Here is a 25,514-nt window from a genome sequence, read left to right on the forward strand (position 1 = left end):
CGTGGAGGAAAACTGTTCGTGAAAATGAAAATACTCGTCATAACTTCCTTTTGAATTTACGTAAGTACCTACTCATATTAATAATTTTTAAAAGAACTTGTGTGTATGTGTGTGTATGTAATGGAAACAAAGGAAGCATTATTTGTGTAACTCCAGTTAGAAAAGCCGAGCACAAAGCAAAATAATTGAAATGAAAATAACCTAATATTGACATAATGATTATAACTCTACTATTATTTACCAAGACCGATTCATCTAGGTACATGATAACTTTAGAAATCATTGAACTTTCGAGAAGTTTCAATTTAAGAATAAGTAAAATATTTTTTTACAATTAAGACCTTTTACCTCCCTTTGTGAACTTGGATGGATGAATTTGTAGTCTTTCTTGCAAAAACTAATGATCGGGTATGTGTAGGTATATACCACACCTGTGTAGGTACCACAGGTATAATACCTATAATATACACAGTATAAATTATAATCTGATTCTAGAAATGGGCTATAAAGATTTTCGTAAATTTTATCGATCTATGTACGATTCATTTTTATAAAATGCCAAAAAGTCACAGACAAAGCAGTGGCGTAACTACCTTGGGCCCTGGTACTATGTTGGATGGGGGAGTTAGCCAGTCATGGTGTTTTTTTTTCATCGAGAGACCCTATTTTGTTCTTGCTTATTTGTTACCTAGCTACGCCCCTGGATCAAAGCTCCGTCATACAGGTTTTGTCTCACAGTGTAGGTATGTGTACACAACACACACATATTGTGTCGATTGAGTGCAAAAAAAGTTTTGCTGCCTTTTCCTGACGAGTTCTTAGAAAAGTTATTTGCAAAAATATAAAATATAGGTATAATAGGTCTAGAAAATGTGACATCAAAATATGATGTACACGTAGGCACGGTTTTTTGGTTTTGCCCAAAGAGTCAAACTCCAAATGAAATACCTACATAATCATGTTAAAGTTCAAGTAAGACTTGGTGTCAAAAGCATATGCTTTTCATTCGGTATAAGATAATTGAACAGTAGAATACACTAATTTAGAAGTTGCAGTGATATTGATGTCCAATAAAAGATGTTTATTTTATTCATAATATTTTCATTTAATCAACACTCTATGTAGAGAGTGGAGTCGAGAGCAAAAACTAGTTTTAATTGATTCTCTGTTACTGGTTTCACCTATGCACTTTATACACAACTAGCAAATCGATTGGCAAAGTATAGTATCGTCGTATATTAACATTTAATGTAGGCGTTGCTATTTTTAAATCACGATAAAAAATCAAGGCTTCCTCTTGCTCAGTATTCACTCAAACACAATAGTTGTTTTTGGTTGCACGTAGAGATTACTGATTAAGAACACATAAATAATATTAAGTAATATTTATCGGTAGTGTTTTTATTTATAAAAAATGATAAATGTGATTTTATTTGTGATGCTCGGTAAGTTGGATAGCTTGGTTTATTTTATTTAATAAAGCCGAATTAACTTTTATTTGTGATAAAAAGTAATAATGGATTGGATAAGAAGGAATATTTTTCTTTGATATCAATATATATGTATAAAAGAAAGTCATAAAATAATACCTTCTCATAATTTGAACGACTTTCGCTAAAGTAAAGAGATAAATCACCAAAACATAACTAAAAATTTTATTCGGAGTCTTAATATAATTGGTCCATAAATAGTTAACATAATCATCTTTATTTCCAATTCTTTTATTAATATTATTTCTTATATTACATATTATCTTCCAATAGTTATAAGGATTTTTTTGTATGAACATTAATGGTTCACCTTATGCATTTTAATACATCTAAGGTTACACTTGTGCAATATCGCAAATGAAACATGATCCGGAATTAGTACAACTAATAACTTACAAACCATATAAAATTAAATACATTACTGGTTATGTAAATTTTCAATGTAAACAGTTCTATCCATTTACACATACGACTAATTTTATATTGCACATATTACATTCACTAGAGATTATAAACACTATAACTGGTACCTTAATATTAATTTTGGGTATTTATTTAAAATTATTTTGCGTAAATGTTGTAAAATAAAATATATCCCATATTATGATAATTTTATTTATTTCTTCTAAAGCTAACACAATCAAATTTAAAGCTTCCAAGTCAAGTTATCTACACTAATATTATAAAGAGGAAAACTTTGTTTGTTTGTTTGTTTGATTGTAATGAATAGGCTCATGAACTACTGGACTGATTTTAAAAATTCTTTCACCATTCGAAAGCTACATTATACAGGAGTAATATAGGCTATATATTATCACGCTAAGACCAACAGGAGCGGAGCCACGCGGGTGAAACCGCGAGGCACAGCTAGTGTCCAATAAACTTCTTATGTATTGAAATGTTCAATATTCGTTCTTCCTTGTATTTTGTTACTTTTTATTATTAAAAACATTTCGTGCTTAAATAAGAAAAAAATACACTCTAAATGTGTTCTCGTTTAACATGTGTCTTCGTTTATAATAATATCCATGGTATTTTCTTGTGTTTGGTTTTACGCGAGTTTAGAACGTTTAGAAATTAGTGTTTAAATTCCGTTATAATCTCTAATTTTTCTATTTTTTATAATTTACAATGCTATTTGATATGTGTGTTGTGTGTGTTAGAAATTAGAATGAATGGTTTCTTTCTTCTTTCTTTCGATCTTCTAATTTCTAATAATATGCTTTTTCAGTGCTCAGCACAGCAAAAACGGATCTAGCTGGTGAATGTAACCTGGCAGGCTTCTATTTCGAGCTGGGTTGTACTCCGGTCCCTCCTGCTGATAACACCACGATCTGCCCTGAGGCTTTCACCTGTCCGGACCTGCATCCTGACCCTAGCATGTGTTATTATAGGTGAATAAAACGTTTAAATTTCGCCTACTTGCCTACCTATAATCAAATCTAGTTCAAAGTATGTAAATGATATTTTAAAGACCAAATATTTAACCTATATAATTTAGTCCTTATTAGTTAATACAAAAAAGATATATTGTGTACTAGCTTCCGCCCGCGACTCCGTCCGCGCGGATGTCGGTCTTTGCGTGGATGGTTTATTTCTCCATTTTGAGTAACTCGGACAATGACATCTTATAAATATCTATTGGACCCAAATACTGCTAGGTCTATAATAATACGCAACGTGTGTTCGCGGTACCTACTACAGAACAACGTCTATGGATAACTGAAAAATTGAGATTAATTTTTTTTTCTACGTATTTTTCCAGGATAAAAAGTATCCTATTTTACGCCCAGGATAATAAGGTATAATTATACCAAGTTTCATCGAAATCGAACCGGTAGTTTTCACGTGATGTCTTCACATACAGACAGACAGACAGACAGACAAAAATTTTTTTAATCACATATTTGGGTTTGGTTTCGATCTAGTAACACCCCCTGCTAGTTATTTTTTCAATATTTTCAATGTACAGAATTGACCCTTCTACAGATTTATTATATGTATAGATTACGGAAATAGTAAACGGATACTTTCCCGTTAACTTTTAAGCAGTATAGACATTAACATAAGACATGCACTTTTCCGACTAAATTGCAATTTTCCTTTGTGATTAAGTTGTAGTCAATTGCCTACTGTTCGTTTGTTATGGAATGGGATCCTTAAGACGTTGTAAAATTCTGTATTAAAATAGCTCATAGGTATCTGGATCTATACATCCTAGGCATGTTTAATGATTCTGTTCTTTCGTGAAAGCAAAAAATCAATTCAATAAACAATAACAATTATAACATTATCCTTCAGCGACAATGTTTTAGCGGAAAAGATTTCAAACAAACCTTGTGATAATGACCTTTGAAGTCCGAGAAAAGATGCTTTATTTGACAAGGTATAAAATAAACAGTAGGTAATGCAAAAACGTGGGTTGTGGCCTTTTGTGCAATCATTCGGAAAGTCCGTTACCTTCGCGGTATAAACCTTTTGTGCATGACATTTATATATATTCATTGATGTCACTGTAGTCTACGAATAAGAAACTCTACTATATTCACAATATTATATACATTACCTTTGTTTAATATAGAAGATAACTAGAGGTAGTAGTTTTTAAGAACGTTTTTAGCATGTGAAAAAGATTCTTTAAAAGTTTAAAGGGCTAATCAAATCGGTTTAATACAAAACCTATCTCATACCTACCTCATAATGAGTTCTAAATAATTAATTAATTACTATATGTTATTAGTTAAGATTCCAGAAAAGTAACATAAGAAACAATATAATTCCAGAGGTAAACCATACGCAGATCGCTCCACCATACCTCAGGTGGCCATCAACAACCCGTGCTCGCAAGCCTGCAGCTGCAGTACAACCGCCGGGCCGCAATTCGATTGCGCGGCCGTCGACTGTGTAGAGATTTTCGACTCAGACAAAGAGCAGCAATGTATCAACACCTACGAATTAGACTCGTGCTGTAGTACCGGCTCCGTTTGTGGTGAGTCCGAATTAATTGCTCATGCAATACATGTACCAAATATAAAATACAATACGCAAGTATTGACCTTTTCGTAGCCAATTAAAATTGCGGAGTGAATAAACGATATGGCTATATTCTATGTAATTATGTATATTATTTCGGAATATGCTTTTAACATGAAATACTTTCGTAATAGTGTGCAAATATTTCTATCGCTCATCGTGACTACAGCCAACTAATTCTTGGTGACCCTCTCTCCTTCAATAAAGATCACGAAGAGACAACTGTTATCAGGTGTCTTTTTTACCCTTAGTAAATTAACTTTGCTTCCATTTGTGGTAAAGGTGAATGACTTATTAATATTATATATTGAATTATGAATGAAAGACTATTGGGTAGTCGATGAATGTAAATTTGAACATCTACCATGTTTATATATCAGTCTCTATATAAATAGAGTCTGACCTATATGATATACATATATGAATATACTATTTTATTTTTACTTAACTGTTTCTTTATGACTAAGCTTCTATTTTAGTGTGCACCATATTATTTGTATAGTGTTATTAAATGATGCTACAATGAACAATAAAAAGTACGTGAGCGGCATGGTAAAGAGGCATAAAGTTTGACGGAAATGTAGACGGCCTATTGTTTCACGAAATATTTATACAATCATTTCCTAGATTGTTGGGTTATTATAATTTTATCAATGGATAGTCAACCTTATAAACGAAATACTAATATTATATTATTCTGTGTCAGCCGTCCCTGTCTGTTTGTGCCTTGCAAAGGCTAGCCCGACCTTTTTTGGACTTCTACCAAGTACCAGAAGATATCTAGCTAATGATATCTATAAATAAAAAAGTAGGTATATTAAGAAGTGTTATTTCGGAACGTTATTTAAATTACTAATATCATTATGTTACAGGAAAAGATGAAATCGCCAAGCTGAAGACGTGTGAAGTAGATGGTCAAACGTACATGGAGGGGCAAACCTTCGAACCAAAGAATACCAGAAAAACCTGCATATGTACCGCGCAATGGAACGGCACCACTGACAATCCGTCGTATTGTAGAGATATCAATTGTGGATTGGAAATACATTATCAAGATAAAATATTCGATAATTGCGCACCTGTGTTCGCAGGAAATATGAGGAGCTGCCCTATTGCTTTTCAATGTCGTAAGTATCTAGTGTTCTTAATTATCATAGTTTTACATAGATCTTCCTAATTATATTTTCAACGAATATGTAGAATTTGGTAAAGTACCTAATAAGTATGCTTTTAAGATACAACATTTTTAGATAGATATATGAATTAATAACTTGCCATTTAAAATTATTTATTTATTTTATTTATTTACCACACCAATAAAATTATTTACAATCATACAAAATGGATTAACACGGTAGGTACATAAGGCCTTATCTCTTACTAGCGATCTCTTCCAGACTGCTCAAGGTAAGAGATAAAGAATTTCTTCTTTGTTCTAAAAAAATGTTATGCGGTTAATTAGTTATATGGAAGCTAATAATTATGAGTTTGTTGGTCTGCGGAACCGATATTACAAATATTCATCAGTTGATAAAATCTATATTTTTATGACCTTCGAAGATGAAGCTATGCTATTACCTACCTACATTATTTCAAAAACATTAATATGATTATTTCCACTACACTCGACTTATCACAAAATGTCTCCTTACAGCATCCACATCATCAAAAGTGATACGTGGACTCAACTTACGCAGCATCAGTCAACAGTGTTCTTTCGGCAATGTGACCTTGTCTGTTGGAGATGAGGTCACCGTGGATGAAAAGTGTACTAAATGCTCTTGTGATGTACCGCCGTTTGTATCTTGTTCCAGGAAAACCTCTTGTTTTGAGTAATTTTAAGATATTCTCATAGATATGAACCGTTATTAATTATCATCATGACATAAGGAAGTTTTGATTATTCTAACTATTCTAATTATTCTTATAGATATTTATTATTAAGAAACATTAATTGAAGAGAAATTGTTTTTTCTTGAATTTATAGAAAACATTTTTCATGTTTACCTAAGACGTACTTATACTGTGATTTATAAGATTTAAATTTCACGGAACAAATTGAATACAATATGTTATTAATTCGATTCAGATTGTGGCGTTAAAATCACAGAGTTAAAATGTGTTTTTAAATCAAATACAGTACCTATCTAAAGAAAAGGTTTTAGAATCTAATGTAACAGGTACTCTGTATCCAACGGAAAATTAGGTAGTTAAGTACCTACTTACCTAATAAAATTAAGTGATGTTTTTTTTCAAAAACTTTCATAGACTCTACGTATTAAGAAAAGTGTTTTAAATGAAAGAAATTTTCATATTCATGAACTTTAATTATAGGTATTTAATTGCTATATTTATAAAAGTGTAAATATAGGTACTTGATAATCTCTTTAGTCTTAAATTTAATAGGATTACAGTTTCTTATAAACGAACTTAATTCTATTTAAGGTTATTTACAATTATGTACACAGCCTTATGGACCATTATAAATTATTATAAGACAATGTTGTGACGATTTATTTACAAATTTAAGTACTTAAACTAGAAATAAAATAAATTTGATACAAAAATATCTAGTTGTTTTATTCACAAAACCTAACCTATGAGATTCTAAATAGGAATCACTTATAAATATATTTGGCATTAACTTACAAAACTATTGTATAAATGCTGTAAATTCGTTTATATCGAATATATGTCTTAAATCTAATACACATTCATAATATGAATTTATCTCAAGTGCATCTACAGTTATCACTTTCAATAAAATTGATATGATTTTTCTTATCAAAGCACCAAAAGAACGTCATGCTAGACGACCTTATTAAAAATAAAAAAAAAACAATAACGTCGTACACAAATTTAAAAATGGAACATTACAATCATTTCTTTTTTATTATGCCAATGAAGGAACTGGCCAGTTAAAATTCCAAAATTTTAAATTTGGAATGAAAGAACAGTTTTTAAACGTAATATACGAACTTGCCAGTGTCGCGTAAAAAGAATTACAATTTTTTTTTTCGAAATTTTGAATTTGGAACAAATAACATGAACATTTTAAGCGAAACAAGCGAGACCCAGTTCTATTCTGAACATTTGGTTGTTTCTCCCAACGTCTCTTACGGCTACATCCAGTAATGGAAGTCTATTCGGTTTATCCGTTTCGTATTGTACTATTGTCTTTGCCCAATCTTGCTGTTTGTGCTGTTGGAAAAATAAGAATTATTGTGAATTTAGTAGATTTAGTGATTTCAAAAACTTCATGGAAACAATGCATAGATTACGATAATAATTTGACAAGAAAAAAATTTATAGTATTACCCATAGTACATTTAATTATTCATGGCGGAGCAAATTAAAAAAAAAACCCTTAAAAATTACTCCAGATATTCTTGATTTGGAAATAAGCTGAGTCACGTTCTCGAAAAAACTTTTCTTATATCGTTTTTTTTTTTTTTTTTTTTTTTTTATGCAATAGGAGGCAACAGAGCAGACGCGTCACCTGGTGGTAAGTGCTCCACGTCGCCCATATGTACCCACAGTGCCAGAGACATTGTGAGTATGTTGCCGGCCTTTCAGGTAGGAATATGCTCTTTTCTTGAAGGTCCCCAGTTCATAGCCGTTTGGAAAAGCCGCATGAGGGAGTTTGTTCCAGATGTCTGTAGTGCGCGGGAAGAAAGACCTTTTAAAGCGCACAGTTGTAGATTGCCAACAGTCAAGGTGGTGAGGGTGGTATTGTTGACGATGTCGTGCTGTACGGTGGTGGAACTCGGCGGCGGGTAATGTTCCAAACAACTCTTCAGAGCACTCCCCATAGTAAATGCGATAGAGAACGCATAAAGAAGCGACATCTCTTCGCAGCGCCAAAGTATCGAGCCGATCGGTGAGACTTGGCTCGTTAACAAGTCGTACAGCTCTCCTTTGAATGCGGTCAAATGGAAGGAGGTATTGTTGGGGTGCCCCGGCCCAGATGTGGGAGCAGTATTCCATGTGCGGCCTAACTTGCGCCTTATATAGCTTGAGGCGATGGTGCGACGTGAAATACTGCCCCGCTCTACAGAGCACACCAAGTTTTTGTGAAGCCAACTTGGCTTTTCCTTCCAAGTGACAAGAAAACTGTACGTTACTCGAGATTTCGAGACCAAGGATTCCGATACTGGCTGCGGCTGAGAGAGGAGTACCCTGAAAAGTAGGAGCTATGACGAAGGGGAGCTTTTTAGCGGTAAAGGCGCATACCTGTGTCTTTTTGGGGTTAAATTGGACTAGGTTTAGTCGGCCCCATTCTGAAACCTCTTGTAAAGAAGTTTCAATCTCAGACACAAGGTTGTTCCGGCACTCAATGACGCGCTCCTGAGAAATATTGCTGCGGCCGGTATATACTGCATCACCAGTACTGTCATCTGCATAGCAATGAATGCTGCCGTTGAGCAGCATATCATTGATATGCAGAAGGAACAGAGTGGGAGACAAGACACAGCCTTGTGGGACACCAGCATTCACAAGCTTAGGATCAGAGCAGGAACCGTCGACTACGACACTCATGCTACGCTCTGTGAGGAAACTGGCGACCCACTGGCAAAGTTTCTCAGGAAGCCCATAGGAAGGAAGCTTTGCAAGAAGCGCTTTGTGCCAAACCCGGTCAAAGGCTTTCGCTATGTCCAAGCTGACTGCTAAGCCTTCACCCTTGCTCTCGATCGCCGTTGCCCATCGATGAGTTAAATATACAAGAAGATCACCAGCTGAGCGACCGCGACGGAAACCGTACTGTCGGTCACTGATCAGCTGGTGTTCCTCCAGATAATTCAACAGCTGGCGATTGATAACGGTTTCCATTATCTTGGAGAGCAAGGAGGTGATGGCTATGGGTCGATAATTGGACGGATCCGAGCGATCGCCCTTTTTCGGGATGGGGTGCACTAATGCTTTCTTCCATGAATTCGGGAAAACGCATGTGGAGTAGGAGTGCCGGAAAAGGCGCACGAGGACCGGTGCCAACTCTGGTGCACACATCTTCAGCACAATTGGAGGAATACCGTCGGGGCCACTCGACTTGTGGACATCTAGAGCGAACAGTGCCTTACGCACAGCACTCTGGGTAAATCGGATGTCCGGCATAGAGCCATCAAGCCGTGGGATGATAGGTGGTGAGTTCCCCATGTCATCTAAAGTCGAGTTTGCGGCAAAGAGGGAGCTAAGGAGATCAGCTTTCTCTTTTGCCGTGTGGGCCAACTGATCATTCTCCATGCGCAGAGATGGTAGGGACGGCCCGGCTGACAGAAGTTCCCTTGCACAGCTTTGGCGAGTGCCCAAAAGGCTCGTGTTCCCGAAGGAAGTCGGGCAAGTTTCTCACCAAGCTTAGCAATATGCTCTGACTTTGCTTTCGCTATTGCTCTTTTGAAAGACCTGGAGGCCGAGTTTAGTTCTCTCTTGAGTGTACAGGCGTTTGGATCACTAGACACGAGCGCATTGGCCCAGGCTTGGTAACAGTCTTGTTTTCGGCGGGACGCCGATTTACAAGAGCTACCAAACCAAGGCTGGGACTTGCCACCGACGGGCACAACAGAGTTTGGAATAAAAAGCTCCATCCCCTGAAGTATCACATCAGCAACAGAGTCGGCACAAGTGCTAGGATCATCTGCCGAGAAGCAAACACGGCCCCAGGGATAGGATGAAAAGAATGTACGCATCCCATCCCAGTCTGCTGACTTGTAGTGCCAAACGCGACGGCGGCCATTACAATGAGGTCGTGGATATCGCAGGATTGGCACCACACTCCGTATTAGGCAGTGGTCGGATGAACCTAAAGGAGCATCAACATTGACCTGATAGCCATCCGGATGGGAAGTCAGCAGAAGGTCCAACAGTGAAGGCGTATGATCCTCTACATCTGGAATTCGCGTGGGCGATGCTACCAGTTGAGTGAGACCATATGCAAGAGCAAAGTCATGGACAGATTTACCCGCATGATCAGTGGTACGAGACTGGAGCCATTCAACATGATGAGCGTTGAAATCACCAAGGACCACAATTTCGGCGGAAGGAATCTGTAGGAGCATGGTATCAGCAGCGGATTGTATATGTTCAAAGAGTCGGTCGGTTTCATCATTACCGCTGTGGGATCTGTAGAGGCACGCATAGACGCGGGGATGGTCATCGCAATCTACGCGTAACCAAAGGATGGATAGATCCCTACCTTCAAGATAACCGAGGCGTCGAAAGCAGATATCGTTCCGGATGAATGCGCATACACCAGCGCGAGGTATAAAGTTGTGCTCCAGATTGTATCCTGGGTAATTGAGATATGATGTATTAGAAGGGAAAGATATCTGCGTTTCGGTTAAAAAGAGCAAGGCCGGCTTCACCGTCTCAAGATGGTAATGGACGGCGTTGATGTTAGAGTGTAAGCCCCTTATATTACAGAAATTCACGCAATGCGTGGAAAGGGGTGCAGCGGTCTTTTTTCTCTTGTTGCCCCGGGTATGAGTAACGAGCGGGATTTTGCCCTCCCCAGAATACGCAGGGCAGCCTGAACGTGAGTGCTCAGGGAGGGATTCTCCAGCACTAAAAGTGTTGGTACCCTCCTGGGGTAATAATATTTGTAATTCCGCTGCCATATTAGGAAAGGGGATGGGGGGAAGTGGGCTTCCGGTATGTCTCACTCACCAATGCGAAACGCTAGACGCTTTACGCCGGTTTTCTGTGAGATAGTGGTATCGCGCCGGACGGACTACAGCCCATTCGTGCTACATACAAAAGAGGACTATTATATGTAGCTGTATGTAGTCCTACCACTCTAGGGTACACTCACTCTATTTTTTTTATAATCCAACTCACCTGGCATTCATCCAACAGGGCGGTATATCTCAACCGATTATTCGCTTTGGGCAATATCTCGGCGTCATTAAAAGCCAATAATTTGAGGCCATGTTTATAATTTCTTGTTTCTGGATCGTAATAACCGACTGTGTTCTTGCAGTGTAGCGTTACGTTTTGTACCGCGCTCACTGAGAGCAGTTGGAGGTATGTGAGCTGGCTGTGGTCTGCTTTGTAGGAGATCTGGGGAAAATTTTGTTGCTTCGTAATTTGGAAAGAATATACAATACAATACAATGCAATACAATACAATACAAAAAAGATTGATTCGACAATATACAATGAGAGAGGAAATATGGCAAGAGAAACAATGAGATAGGAGAAACAAAAAAGATGGTTGGTATATGGTGAAGAGTTTATATGGAAAAAAAGGTCGCACAGGTTGGTTTGGGTAGAGCAAATATCAGTGGGAAGAATGGAGCTAGAGAGCTAGAGAAAGAATTTTTGATATGGTTTCAGATTTTTTCTAGATTATCTATTTAAAAAATGTTGCTTATTTATATGAAGAAATAGACGAAATAAATAAAGAAAGATATTAATAAGTCAATAAAAAAGGACTTCTGTATGAATTGGTGTAAAATAACAAAAAAGGATAAAATAAAATACTAATATGAAACTATGACCATCTTCAAAGATGGCTTTGAGTAGTAACTCATTTATTCTTTTACCCTCATTTATTTTTTCACCATTTTTTTTCATCGAATTAAAATTAAAACTTGGGCAGGATATCACAAAAAACATTGCTCTCACCGTAAACCCATCCTCCATTTCGCTCAACCAGGCTTCATTTCTACCATGATGTGTTATTTCTTTAGATTCAATAGGTTTGGGGAAGACACAGCTAGCGCCAGTTTCCATGTCGCAGTGGACGAGGATCGCGTCGTTGGTGTCACCCGCGTTGGGGTCGATCCAATATTGACCTTGAGGGAAAGAAAAATGTTTTCTTTTGAAATAAAAAAAGATGAAATGAAATTGAGAAAATGCTAATGTTTAATTTGCAAATTAAAATATCTTTAATTTCTTACATTAAATACAGGAATTTATTGACATTCTGAACTTTCAGAATTTTAAATTACTTATTCAGATAAGATTTTTATCAATTTTGGTCGGCATCGGAGTATACAATATATGTGCAAAGACCACACAAAAAATATTTAACTGGATATTTTTGTGTGTGTTTTTCTTTCTGTTTATTTAAATTAATACTTACCACTACTAAATTCAGGGTGATGATATTTGATATCTCCACAGGTTTTCGCAGGTGCTTCCTTACTTCCATCTGGTCGAAGGAACTTATCAAGAGACACTTTGAGCCTTTCATACGCTTTCATGACTATTTGCTTCCTTTCAGCGAGAGGTAAGTCGTCTTTGAAGAAACGGGGAGGTATGTTAGGGTCGTCGCCTAGTGGGTCTGGTCCTTTGATTTGACCTGAAAAAATTTTGTTAATAGTGGGTATTTTTAGAACTTGATGACAGTTTTATAGTCATGAAAATGTACTACAGACTTTTAAAAAAAAATCAAATAGAGAACATCTTTTTAAAATTTTTAAAAAGATGTTCTCTATTTGAAAAGGCAATACGTATATTTTTTTGATGTTTTTAAATATTATATTGAGGCAAAAATTCATAGCAGAAAAATTAGTTACTAGGTATCTAATGTCTTACCTTGTTGTAACATAGCAGCAATAGCAGCAGCGTCATACGCCAGTCCCTCGCCGGGAGGCCCTGGAGGGCCAGGAGGTCCTGCAGGCCCTGGAGTTCCGTGTCGTCCTGGTTCGCCGGGAGGTCCCCGGGACCCAGTGGGTCCCTGTGATCCTTGTGGACCTGGACTGCCGTCTCTACCGGGTGGTCCTAGAAATAGATATTTTTAGTTTGTTGTGTCTGTAACTTTACACAAAGTTATACCCTTTGTTGTACCATCATCCTTCATACGCCATATTCTTTTGCTATAATATGAACTTCGTATTCATTATAATATGAATATAATCACATCAAATTCGTATGTACTGTCTCTACATATGAACTCACCACGACTCCCCGCATCTCCATCTTTCCCCGGTGGCCCCATGGCCCCGGGCAGCCCGCGGTCCCCGGCCCGTCCCGGCGCGCCCACCATCCCGGGCAGGCCGGGCAGCCCCGCGTGCCCCTTGGCCCCGTCCGCCCCCGCCTCGCCCCGCTCGCCCTTCGCCCCGTCGAACCCGGGGGGACCTTGCTTGCCCGATGGACCTGGTAATGAGATATAGTAAATGTGCATTTAGGTTTTGGAAAATATTTTAAATAAAATAAACTCGATCCTGCGTCATACGACGCTATTATTCAATTATTATAATTATTGAACAAAATTATTTAAGCGAACTACCAATTAACAACATAAAATATAGGTACACGACAAAAGCTTTTTTTCGATAGATGATTTATTTTATTTTATTGTAACAATTAAATAACAATATATTATGCTTACCTGGAGGTCCTTCAATTCCTGGTGGTCCAGATTCTCCTCTTGGTCCTCTTTCACCACTTGGACCGGGCGGGCCACCAGGGCCAGGAGGTCCCTTTAAAACAAAAAGAACAATTGCTCAAAATTATCCCACATAAACAAAATATAAACAAAAACAAAATAGCTTTAACCTAACTCATGGAACAAGTTTTTAACGTAAGCACGTTCAAAATATGTATGTGCATAGGTTGCATTTAAATTGTGGCAGTTTTTTTTTTTCAAATATAATAACTGTCAGTGTTTCAAATATAATACCTGTAATCCAGGGGGCCCTGATGGTCCAGATTGTCCCGGTTGTCCTGTTGGTCCTTTGTCTCCAGGTCTGCCAGGTATACCAGGTTGACCGAGTTTTCCAGGACGACCTTCTGGTCCAGGTTCACCCATTGGACCAGGTGGTCCTTGAAGACCAGGGCTTCCAATCGGTCCAGGAGCACCGTCAGCACCTGGTTTTCCAGGAGACCCGCTTTCACCCTGAATAATAAATGATGTCAATAAAGATAAAAAACCTCAATAACATATTATAGAACATACAAAAAAAACTGATATTATGTTTATTTTAAGTTATGAACCATCCACCACATAATAAATACAGTTAATAGACAATCCGAAAATACACGTTTAGGTAAATCAAAGAATAAATATAGTATGAATTGATAAAATAAATTTTTCTCCACATTTAGGCATGAATTGTTGTTCCTGCATTTTATGCACCTATGAAGATTTATAAATTATTGTGAATTACACATTTTCATAAGCAACTTTATGAATAGATACATTTTAAACTAAGATATACCTGTACACCTCGCAATCCTTGTGGCCCTGGTGGTCCTGTAAGTCCAGGTAAACCTGTAGGTCCTCTTTCACCACTAGGTCCAACTGGCCCAATCGGTCCAATAGGTCCCATTTCACCTTCACTGCCCCTCTCTCCCTTAGCTCCTTCAGGTCCCTGGGGTCCTGTTAGTCCCATTGGCCCTGGAGCGCCCGGTCTTCCAGAGTCACCTGTAGAACCTTTAGCTCCGGGCATTCCAGGATTTCCAGCAGGTCCAGAACTTCCTTGAGGACCCTGGAAATGAATAACTTTATTTGATGAAGTTTCCTTTCAGACGGTAAAAAATTACAGGAAAGTTATTTTTAAAGTTATATTTATTGCAACTGATAATGTCACTGATCGCATGTTTAAAATAACATTTGATATTTCCAATCTTGACGTTTATTTACATAAACAATTTGTCTTGTTGTAGTAGTAATGAAAGAGATATCACTAAATTAAACCAATATAATATAATAATATCAAAATATCAACTAACCGCAGGTCCCAAATCTCCAGGTCTACCTGGTAACCCAGCTCGTCCTACATCCCCTTTCGGTCCAGCTTCTCCACGCGCTCCTTTAGCACCAGCTTGACCGGGTAGACCTCTCTGGCCAGGTTCTCCGTGAACACCTATAGTAAATATTGTAGTTAGAAGATCAAGTAATAGTAGATCAAATTGGTATTAAAATCATACATTGGAATCATTAAAATTATTTTTTAGTTAAAATAACTTAATAAAATCAACGAAATAATTTAAATTATTGCAACGTTGATTCTATTATTATATTTTTTTAAATATTATTTAAATTATTAACTGCAAAGTTCTGATGTCTATAAATGCAATACTATATGCAAAGTATGTTAGGAATCAAACATTTAATTAATTTAAAATGTTGTATCATTTCTTATGAACTGATTACTAGTAAATGCATTTTTATCGATATTTCAACTGCACAGTTAGCTATCTCATCTCTAATTATTTATCTTGAAAGTTTTAAGTTCAAAAAAATTATTTATTCATAACTTCATACATTTAGAAAATCTCCACATAATTAGCAGAAAACATTCATACCTGGATTACCAGGCGAGCCCTGTTGTCCCTTAGCACCCGCGTAACCCCTATCTCCCTTCAACCCGGGCATCCCCGTGAGCCCCGGGGGCCCCGCTAAACCTGGAGTTCCCTGCATCCCCGGCTGGCCTCTTTCCCCTGTAGACCCTGGCGCCCCGGGTTCACCCGGATGTCCAGGTGCTCCCGGTTCTCCCCTTTCTGCTGGCTCTCCAGGAGGTCCAGCTGGACCGATAGGTCCTTGCGGTCCTTGTTCTCCTTGCCGACCTGATGAAATAATATATGGATTATTAGAATTGTAAACTTAAACTGAACTCTTTTCACTTTTTCGGTACGCTTTAATTTAATATCTTAATTATTAAAAACTTATGATTGTTTTCATAAAAACAATTATGAAGAAATATTTAAAGTATGTATTTTTTTATATTTGTAATAAACGAATAATTTTATGGCAGGGACACATTTAATCATTAAAACGTACCAGGTGGTCCTTCATTTCCTTGCGGTCCTGTAGATCCTCTTTCTCCTTTCTCTCCAGCTAAACCGGTCAAACCTCTTGGTCCAGGCATTCCCATAGGACCCATCGGCCCTTGATGACCTTTGGTACCACGTTGACCTTCTGGACCCTAAATGTTTTAATGCTTATCACTTGATGGATATTAAATATAAAAAAAACATTGTATTTAAAAATTTTGAAAAGTCATAAAGAGTTCGAAGGTATTACGTAGGTAATGCTTTTAAAAAACAAGAAAACCATCCTACCATAGGACCATCAGCTCCTTGCGCGCCAGCTTCGCCCTTTTCCCCTGGAGTTCCAGGTAATCCATTGATACCCCTTTCTCCAGGAAAACCTCTCTCTCCCCGGGGTCCAGCTTGTCCCGTTGCTCCAGGTGGTCCAGCAACACCAGCTTCTCCTTCCTTTCCGGGAGATCCTGGTACTCCTGCAGCTCCTGGCATACCCTATAATTACACATACACACACAGGTTAGTTGTTCATAGATTGAAGAAATAAGACTAACATATTAATGAATTTTAAATAACTTCTGAATGTAATTTACGGCACCTCTAGTAAGAGATTGCGAAGTAAAACTAGTGTCAATCTTCTTCTCCTGTTAAAAAATTATTACATTTTTGAAAACTTTTGATGCACAATGCATATCGTAGGTTTTTAAATAAAAATCTGTTAAAATCTCTAATTTATAAATGATCGAATTTAAAAATAAAAGCGCGGACAAAAACCCTTAATTTAGATATTATTAACTTATTTGATTAAGTACAGACTTACAGGGAAACCTGTAGGTCCAGGAGGACCGGCAGGTCCTCTATCACCAGTAGGACCAACAGGCCCTGGAGCACCCTGCGCTCCTGGACTTCCATCACGACCGGCGTCTCCTTTTGGTCCTTGTACTCCAGGTGGACCTAACTCTCCATCTTTTCCTGGTTCTCCCTGTAATTTATTTGATTACGGATGTTATTTTTACTCATGTTATTTTAAATCTTTACAACATATTATTTTAAGCCTTCAGTTAAGATTGTATTGACGTAAGTACAATAATAACATTATTAAGAAAAAAGATAAATGACAATTTTAATAATATTATAATTATCAATATTCAAAATTCAAACTTAATTTGTTATCATCTGTATTTACTTATTATAAAAAAAAGTAATTACCTGCAATCCTCTCTCGCCAGGGCTACCTATCAAACCAGGCGCGCCTTGCAAACCTTGCGGCCCTTGTTCACCCGGTCTACCATCAGCTCCAGGAATACCTCTTTCACCAGGTGGTCCAGATTTTCCAGTTATTCCAGGTCTGCCCATCATTCCTCGCTGACCTGGTAAACCTTGAGGCCCAGGTCTTCCAGGGTCACCAGCACTTCCCTTGGTACCGGGGAGACCGACATTTCCTCGTTCTCCAGGTTGTCCCTTCAAGCCCATTGGTCCATCAGCTCCTGGTAATCCTCTCATACCCTGTGATCCTCTTTCTCCTTGAGGTCCAGTGTTACCGGCAGGTCCTCTTAAGCCTCTTTTACCACGTTTGCCTTCGGGTCCAACGACACCGGGTAAACCACGTGGGCCTTGTAAACCAGTTTCACCTCTGATACCCATTTCACCTTTAGTTCCTCGTTCACCAGGTTGACCCTTAAATAATAAATCGCTTGATTAACAATATTCAAAATTGCATATAGTTACAGTAATTGTTTACTTTTTGCATTTTTTTTACTATAACTAACAAGTTTGTGTTGAAACGAATAAATCATCAATATCATGATTTGTATATCATGCTGAAGACATGTTACTGGTAAACATATTGTGTTGATATCCGATGATTTTTTTTTCAGAGCAAGTATGTATATAATATTGTATTCAATAGATAATCTGTTAAAACATATACATACCGGCATGCCTTTAGCCCCCGGCATTCCAGGGTCACCAGCTACACCAGGTATACCCCTAGGTCCCGGAAAACCCTGTGGTCCAGCTGCTCCAGGTTGTCCTTGAACTCCCTTCTCACCAGGTATACCATCTCTACCAGCAAGACCGGGTGGTCCAGCCTCTCCTGGTTGTCCAGGACGACCATTTTCACCTCGCGGTCCTTGGATACCTTGACTGCCTTTTGGTCCTTGAAGTCCTGTTTCTCCTTTTATGCCTGGCGAACCGGGAAATCCTGGAGATCCTGGCTTTCCAACGTTGCCCTGGAAATAGAATAATTAAAGTATTGTTTTAATATGACGACTTCATTTATTGTGAAAATTTTTAACTAGTAAGTTGGTGTCTAATATTGTATGTATTAATACAAAAAATATTTTACTATTAAAATGACTAATATATGTGATTTAAAATAATAACATATCTCCCCACAATAAAATTGATTGATCGCGTTTAAAAACGTTAATATATATTTATTTCTAAATAAAATACTTGTGTAAAGTCGAACGCAGTTCATAATAAAAATACTTACAATAAGTCCAGGTGGTCCAGGCATTCCATCAGCTCCACGCATTCCGGGTGTTCCGGGTGGACCTTCACGACCGCGTTCACCTCGAGGACCAATTGGACCCTATTGCAATAACAATTAAGCATCATTAAATTCGTATACATAGTAAACAGAATAATTGAAATCATAAAAATTATTGGCTATGATCTATAGCAACAGTTGTTTATCGTAGTAAAAGTATAAGAAAAAGTTATGAGTGCATGTTTATGAACAAGTTCAGTAAAATATCTAAGAATAAAAATAAAAATATAAAATAAGTAAAGAGAAATCTATACTTCTATACTAATATTATAAATGCGAAAGTAACTCTGTCTGTCTGTCTGTTACTCAATCACGCCTTAACTACTGAACCAATTTGCATGATATTTGGTATAGAGATATTTTGATTCCCGAGAAAGGACATAGGCTACTTTTTACCCCGGGATATAGGATAGGTTTTATCCCGGAAATCCCACGGGAACGGTAACTACGCGGGTTTTTCTTTGACTGCGCGGGCGAAGCTGCGGGTGGAAAGCTAGTAATGAAATAAATTAAGTAATAGGTCAGTTACGTGTGAATTATAATCAATATAAATTCTCAAGCCCTGCTGCAAAAACTGCCCATTTTGATAAATTTTCATATCTTTTTAATATTATTATTAGACTGTTTTTGTACTCTTTGTACTAAAATATAAGAAGAAGAAACCGGCAAATTTATTTTAATCAACTGACCATATTTTACATCCCATATTTTTTTTCATCTGATCATAACAATAATAACTCAATTAATATTTAAACAAATCACACATTTTAGTTCTCCATATAAACCAACTTACTGCAGGTCCAGGAGGTCCCATTTGTCCAGGTAATCCCGTTGGCCCTTTCTCACCAGGCAACCCCTGTTCGCCCTTAGCCCCGTCTTTACCATCGAACCCCCTGTGACCCTTCAACCCCTGTATACCGGGAACACCTGGTGAACCTCTCGCTCCCGGTTGTCCTGCTGTTCCTTGTGGCCCTGGTTCGCCATCTTCTCCTGGTGTACCCTATAATTGGACATAAGAAACAAACTACAATTTTTTTTCACAACGAAAATAAATAAATAAGCAATAGTAAAAAGTTTTTAGGCTTTAACAATCACCAAAGTTAATTGAACAACTATTTTACTATTGTCTATGATTATTTAGAATAAAACGAATCCATCAAAAAATTGAATCAGGAAGATACTTAGTTGATATTCAAAGAATTAAACAAACAAGACAAATATAAACAATATTCTTTACTAACTTTTGTGATATAAATGATCAACACAAATATATCATCATTCATCACTATTCAAACTAAACTATGCAAAATATAAAACACAAACAACTCTCATCAAATTTATAATATCAAGCTTTTTGCAAACTTACGTCTTTCCCCGGTAACCCAGGCGACCCCCTCTCCCCGGGCGGTCCCTGCGGCCCACTGGGGCCTGGCTCACCGGGCTCTCCGCGTGGGCCCTGGAACCCTTGCGGCCCGGGCGGGCCTTGTGGACCTGAGGTATTGAATTAATAGTGATTAAACAATATAGATAGACGTCACACAACTGCAAGTAAATTCTGAGTTTGCCTTAAATATAACCTATAAATTAGCTCCATTCAATACCTGGTATTCCTCTTACGCCAGGAGAACCGACAGACGCCTGCATATAGTGGTAGGGGTCGAAAGCTGGGCCCTTATCACCTCCAGCTGTAGCCGCTAGTTGAGCTAAGTAAGCATTGACCTAAAATAAGTTTCCAAAACCTATAAACTCGTTATTTAAGTAATAATGCAACGAAATAAACAAATCAATTAAAAGATAGAAATGACAACATTAATCAGAAATAGTCCAGATTCAATTCTACCTGTAGAAAGTTAATCCAATTAGATCGATAGAATGAAACAATGTACAATGCTGTAATAAAATATTTTTTAACAATTTTTTTTTTAAATTGAGTAGTAAAGCAAACCTTACCAGAAAAAGCTACAAAAAGCATCAGATTTAAGTGCGAGTTAAACTACCAACCTAATCCATGACTATGATTTTTCGAGTAATATTATAGCTGTTTATTATTTAAAGCTATAGAATATATCACTCACATCAGGCATCGGTCCAACAGGTCCCGGTATACCCGGTGCTCCAGGCACCCCATTGACTCCAGGAGTTCCAGGTGGTCCCGGGGGTCCGTCGTCCCCTGGGGACCCTGTGACACCCCGCACTGGTGTCGTCGGTTGGGCAATTATTGTAGGACGGGAGGGAGTTGATGGTGCTAAAAAAGTTTAGAATAATAATTTGAAAAGATTTTCATACAAATTCCTAATATGATAAATCACTCAGCGAATGAAAAATCAAGTAGGTAGTACAATTCCGAAAGATAATTTTATACATCTGTTTCACTGATCGATTTTCTTTAGGGATTTTTTTTCTCTTCGCCTCCACCGGGAATCGAACCCAGGACCCCTCGGTGCTACGCTCACGCGTCAACCACTGTACCAAGGAGGCGGTCAAAATCGGTGAGATTGAATGTTATTCGTGTGTTACAAACATAAATGCAGTGCAGTTTTTTTATGAAATGTATCGAGATTTAATATTAGCTGAAATATTATTTATTTAATAAAATTAACTGTTGATATGTCAACTCTGTGCTTTGTTACTCAATGGTTACCGTATTATAAATTATTTACTTAAAAAAGAGTGAAATAAAGTACTCTTATTTTAAAACACTTACCAGACAGACAAGCAGGCAGCACAGAGCAATTGACTCTTCCTCCAAAACACTGGCAAAGAGTACAATTATCTCTCTTCCACGTATCTCCATCCGACCACGATCTTCCGACATCTATACATTTCACTGGTGGAGCTGAAAACAAATTATGTTTGAAAAAAAATCCTCAAAAACAGTCTGGAGATGATTAAGCAATGAAATGATGTGAAAAAGCATTGGAACGAATAGAAAATCACCTCGATTTACTTGCTGCAAAGGTCTTCTAAGTCTACGCTGATCTATGAATGAAATGAAAATAAATTATGTAGGTATGTGGATATTTATAATTAATACTTGATAATAAACGTACCTAACTATTAACTTAATTAGTTGATTGCGATTTTATATAATAGTATGTTTGATTTTTTCCTGTTTTACCCAATTTAGCATGACATGAAATGAATAATTTATGAAAGCCAATTGTAAAATTTATTTTACCTGCAGTAGAGCCCCTGAAATCTCGTTCAGCAAGAACTGCTGAAAATTAAAGAAAATTTTTTTCATTTGGTCCTTCCTTACTAAACCACATTACCGATTTACCGATTGTTTTTTTCATTTATAAGTACACAATTATAGAATCACATTACGAATACATTTTTTTTAGTTTAAATTTTTTTGTAAATGATAAAGGATAATTTTAACCATTGTCATTGTAACACGAATCATATAAAAAACACACACACACACACACATTCTTTAAATTATGAATATGTACTAAATACGTTATTAAAACATACCATTTTCATCCTCCCCAAAAGGGTTATAATCGTCATAGTTGATAAGATCTGGTTCCTGTGCTTGCGGCAGTTCCACTTCATCCCTGGATACCTCAGCTAGCTCCTTACTGACCACCGGCACGGCCAGTAAAGCCAGGCAAATTACACCAGCTTGCCACATACTGCCTAAAATAGACGCTCTTTTTCATTTAAGTATTCTTTGTCATTAACTTTTGAGAGCTTTTTCAATTACCAAGTTCGAATCATACTGTATACCTATTAATAAAATGTTCAAAATGATAGAGCTATAAACGTAATTAATATTTAATAATTACCTCTTAAAAGTAATTAATCCTTACAGATTTATAAACAGCTCTTAATTACATGACAAATTGGATTGCGATTAAAATAGCATATAAAAGCGCTCTAGCTTTACAGGCTAATTGCCCTGTATGTTCACAAATCCCTCGGTAGTTGTTCAATTCCATTAACGATGTTCAAATGTTTTAATTCTCACATATCTTACATGTGTTGCATGAAAGGGCAGCAATGCAAAACTAACTACATTGTATAGAATGTGTTTAAATTATTTATGCCTAAATAGGTCATCAACAGTCAAGATCGCACCGTCCTATATTCCCTTACCAATAAACGATCTGGGATTCTATGAATATGGCCCAGTAACCTTTTTTAGTGTGGACATCTGTTTCTATAGAGATGACAGCCTCAATTGGCGCCTATTGTAATTAATTTTAGCTCATTTCTGAACAATTGTGTTAATGGCTTGTTTTCACACTTTCACTAATAGAAACGACCGACCGTGAACCAAACATGATATGGCTTTTTACTGATTCGATTACCTTTGTCACAATAAACAGATAACTGAAATTTAACATGAATCAATCTCATAAATTGTCCCCAAAGAGATCCGATTTTATTGCTTTGTAGTTTATATCCTGTGGAAGCCAGGTTTACGATTAACCAACGAATACCTATACTAACAGAAAATCCTTAGAAGATAAATTTGCAAATAACACTGAAAATTGCGCGTTAAGTTTAATATAAAGGTAAGGTCTGTATTAAGCCCTAGGCCGATTTTCCTGCACATTAACTTGCCAGAATGGAAATTGGATAAGCCAAATCCTATATAATACGTGGGGATACGCTTTGAAGATAGAGGCATTCAAAATGACCTGTTATATGTTTATGGATATTCAAGAATCGATAAAGAATAAGTTTTGTTCTTTCTATGTATTTATAATTTGAAAAGTTGATGAAAATGGAGTAAATTTTAATACAAGCTTTACCTAAACAATCTAATAAAAGCTTAACATCGAATAAAACACTACTTAGGATTAAAAATGTAAGTGGGAGATAATAACTAAGTATAAACGAGCTTTTCACCCGCGGCTTCGCTCGCGTATTCAAATGAAATTCTCACGGAATTATACAATCGCTTCTTTGTTACATGCAAGAAGGCAATTCGCATAATATAAATAGAAAGAATTACCTACTTTTTACAATTCCTGATTCAAGAAACAAAGTTGTAAATTACTGTTTTGCTCTGAAAACAAGATGTTAGATTCCAATAACTTCGTCTTAAAAGCTCTTTTTGTTTTTATACATTCAGCAAAGTGGATCTAAATCTTGGAAATTAAAAGTTCGAATCACGATAGTTAGCAAATTATTATTTTCGCTCAGTACTTCTTTACAATTTACATACACACAATATAATGTAGCAGATTATTTACCCATACCACCTAAGGATCTTTCAATCTACCCCCTTCTTTAATTTTGAGGGAATTTGTTGAACTTTACGACTGACCTTAAGACGACGACTTTTAAAATTACTAGGCTCATATTACTAAGTTTACTTAAATATTAGATTTTTCAGTACGAAGCAAAAAAATAGATTTAATTTCTTTTGCACAATTACGATCTGCTAACGTAATGTTATAAGTAATTTCGTTTCTTTCAAAAATTTCACTTAGAAAACTATATATGCATAATATACTTATTATATAGACTTACCTGAAATCCAAGTACGGGGTAGCGCGGCCCGCCCGCGCCGCTTCGAATAGATGACCAGCCGCCGGGATAGCAAATAAATATGCGTGAACGCATGACCTACACGCACTATGTTCGGGAATTCGGGGATTGACAACCTTTTGACTAGGATCTAATAAAAATAAAGGAACTTTTTTAGTAAAGAACTGTTGAAGGAATTTCATTTGGTAAGTCTGTAGTATCTACATTTTTCATGGAGCAGATAGAAATGAGATAACAAGACTGCCCTAGAAATTCTATTAGGTTCATAATCTTCAACAGTATTCCTGCTATTTATAATTATTATTATAGTCTTGTATTTGTTTGTTGCCTACCTTCATATAATTAACTTTTCCTTGAAATTAATTCAATAAAAAAAAATATCTTGTTGTCTTCAATAAATGGCAAAGTTAGTTAGGTACATAAACGCTTATTTAGTAGTTATTTATTCTCATTCTACCCTCCGCAACATTATCAAAGCACAAGCACATCTCTGGCCTTGATTATTTACGAGATAACGTAAGTAACTTTAAAAAACATCATCATTTATTGTTAACTAGCTTCACGACCGCAGCTTCCCTCACGTAGATACACATTACATTACCTTGTGACTCTTTCCATAACTTATATTTCACTCACATCATGTTTTTTTTTGTGTTTCTTTCAGGTAGCAACGATTAAAACGTATTATTTTTGTGGCTGTAGATAATTAAGAGCCTAGAGAGTTACTGGCTACTGTCCTCCGCGATTTAACTTTCACCTATCCATGGAAATCTCTTTTGTCTGCATGGAGCCGCGGGCAAAAAGCTAGTATCTACGTAATAAGTTTGTATAAGGTGTCAGGGTATATCTGGGAAACCAATAGGTTCAAAATTCCTCTCATTCGATATCTAGGCCGCGATCTAAGCAATGTGAATCTAGTGCGATGGTTGCGATCATAACGCACCAATTCTTAGAGCAAACTTTTTAATTTACGGGTCAAACATAGCACGCGCCTACATATTAGGCACATGTAGAGCAATAAAAATTTAGGTACTTTTAGGTTTTTACAAAGTGTCATTAAAATTAGATACAATAGTCAGATAAATCTTAGATTTCTTATTCTAAGATTTATTTGCTGGTGACAAAGATAAGATAAAATATAGAACACATAAAGAAAAGCGCAGTCATAGATAAACCCGAGTGGTCAGAATAATTAAGTATTTTTGAAATTTATTTTACCTTTT

General features: G+C 36.7%; 2 protein-coding genes across 2 annotated transcripts; one reads left to right on the forward strand and one right to left on the reverse strand.

Moving 5' to 3' along the window:
* The first annotated feature begins 1,325 nt into the window (after positions 1-1,325).
* Positions 1,326-6,841, forward strand: LOC123694971. Its single transcript, XM_045640620.1, has 5 exons — positions 1,326-1,445; positions 2,722-2,884; positions 4,274-4,479; positions 5,396-5,650; positions 6,178-6,841. Exons 1-5 carry the CDS (start codon positions 1,415-1,417, stop codon positions 6,357-6,359), a joined length of 837 nt encoding a protein of 278 aa, XP_045496576.1. The 5' UTR covers positions 1,326-1,414; the 3' UTR covers positions 6,360-6,841.
* LOC123695216 (collagen alpha-1(I) chain-like) lies at positions 6,830-24,760 on the reverse strand. The gene is made up of 27 exons (XM_045640988.1): positions 24,749-24,760; positions 24,274-24,421; positions 22,264-22,428; positions 21,965-22,003; positions 21,724-21,765; positions 21,491-21,622; positions 20,862-21,031; positions 20,388-20,505; positions 20,153-20,277; positions 19,580-19,786; positions 18,730-18,828; positions 18,167-18,463; positions 17,442-17,909; positions 17,053-17,214; positions 16,530-16,727; positions 16,249-16,393; positions 15,774-16,034; positions 15,198-15,331; positions 14,684-14,953; positions 14,146-14,361; positions 13,855-13,945; positions 13,422-13,619; positions 13,059-13,244; positions 12,604-12,822; positions 12,144-12,313; positions 11,355-11,576; positions 6,830-7,724 (listed from the first exon to the last, which is right to left on the reverse strand). Exons 1-27 carry the CDS (start codon positions 24,758-24,760, stop codon positions 7,578-7,580), a joined length of 4,641 nt encoding a protein of 1,546 aa, XP_045496944.1. The 3' UTR covers positions 6,830-7,577.
* Between the last annotated feature and the right edge of the window lie 754 nt (positions 24,761-25,514).

This window comes from Colias croceus, chromosome 10, assembly GCF_905220415.1.
Source record: "Colias croceus chromosome 10, ilColCroc2.1".
Classification (NCBI taxonomy): domain Eukaryota; kingdom Metazoa; phylum Arthropoda; class Insecta; order Lepidoptera; family Pieridae; genus Colias; species Colias croceus.

Bases quoted from the DNA above. Each gene is read 5' to 3' on its own strand.
- LOC123694971 (XM_045640620.1), top strand. From the start codon at position 1,415: ATGATAAATGTGATTTTATTTGTGATGCTCG. The intron at 4,480-5,395 runs GTGAGTCCGAAT...ATTATGTTACAG, and splicing joins TAGTACCGGCTCCGTTTGTG to GAAAAGATGAAATCGCCAAG. The intron at 5,651-6,177 runs GTAAGTATCTAG...GTCTCCTTACAG, and splicing joins CCCTATTGCTTTTCAATGTC to CATCCACATCATCAAAAGTG.
- LOC123695216 (XM_045640988.1), bottom strand. The intron at 21,766-21,964 runs GTAAAATAAATT...TTTCATTCATAG, and splicing joins TTTCAGGGGCTCTACTGCAG to ATCAGCGTAGACTTAGAAGA. The intron at 7,725-11,354 runs GTGAGTTGGATT...TTTTTCCAACAG, and splicing joins CCCTGTTGGATGAATGCCAG to CACAAACAGCAAGATTGGGC.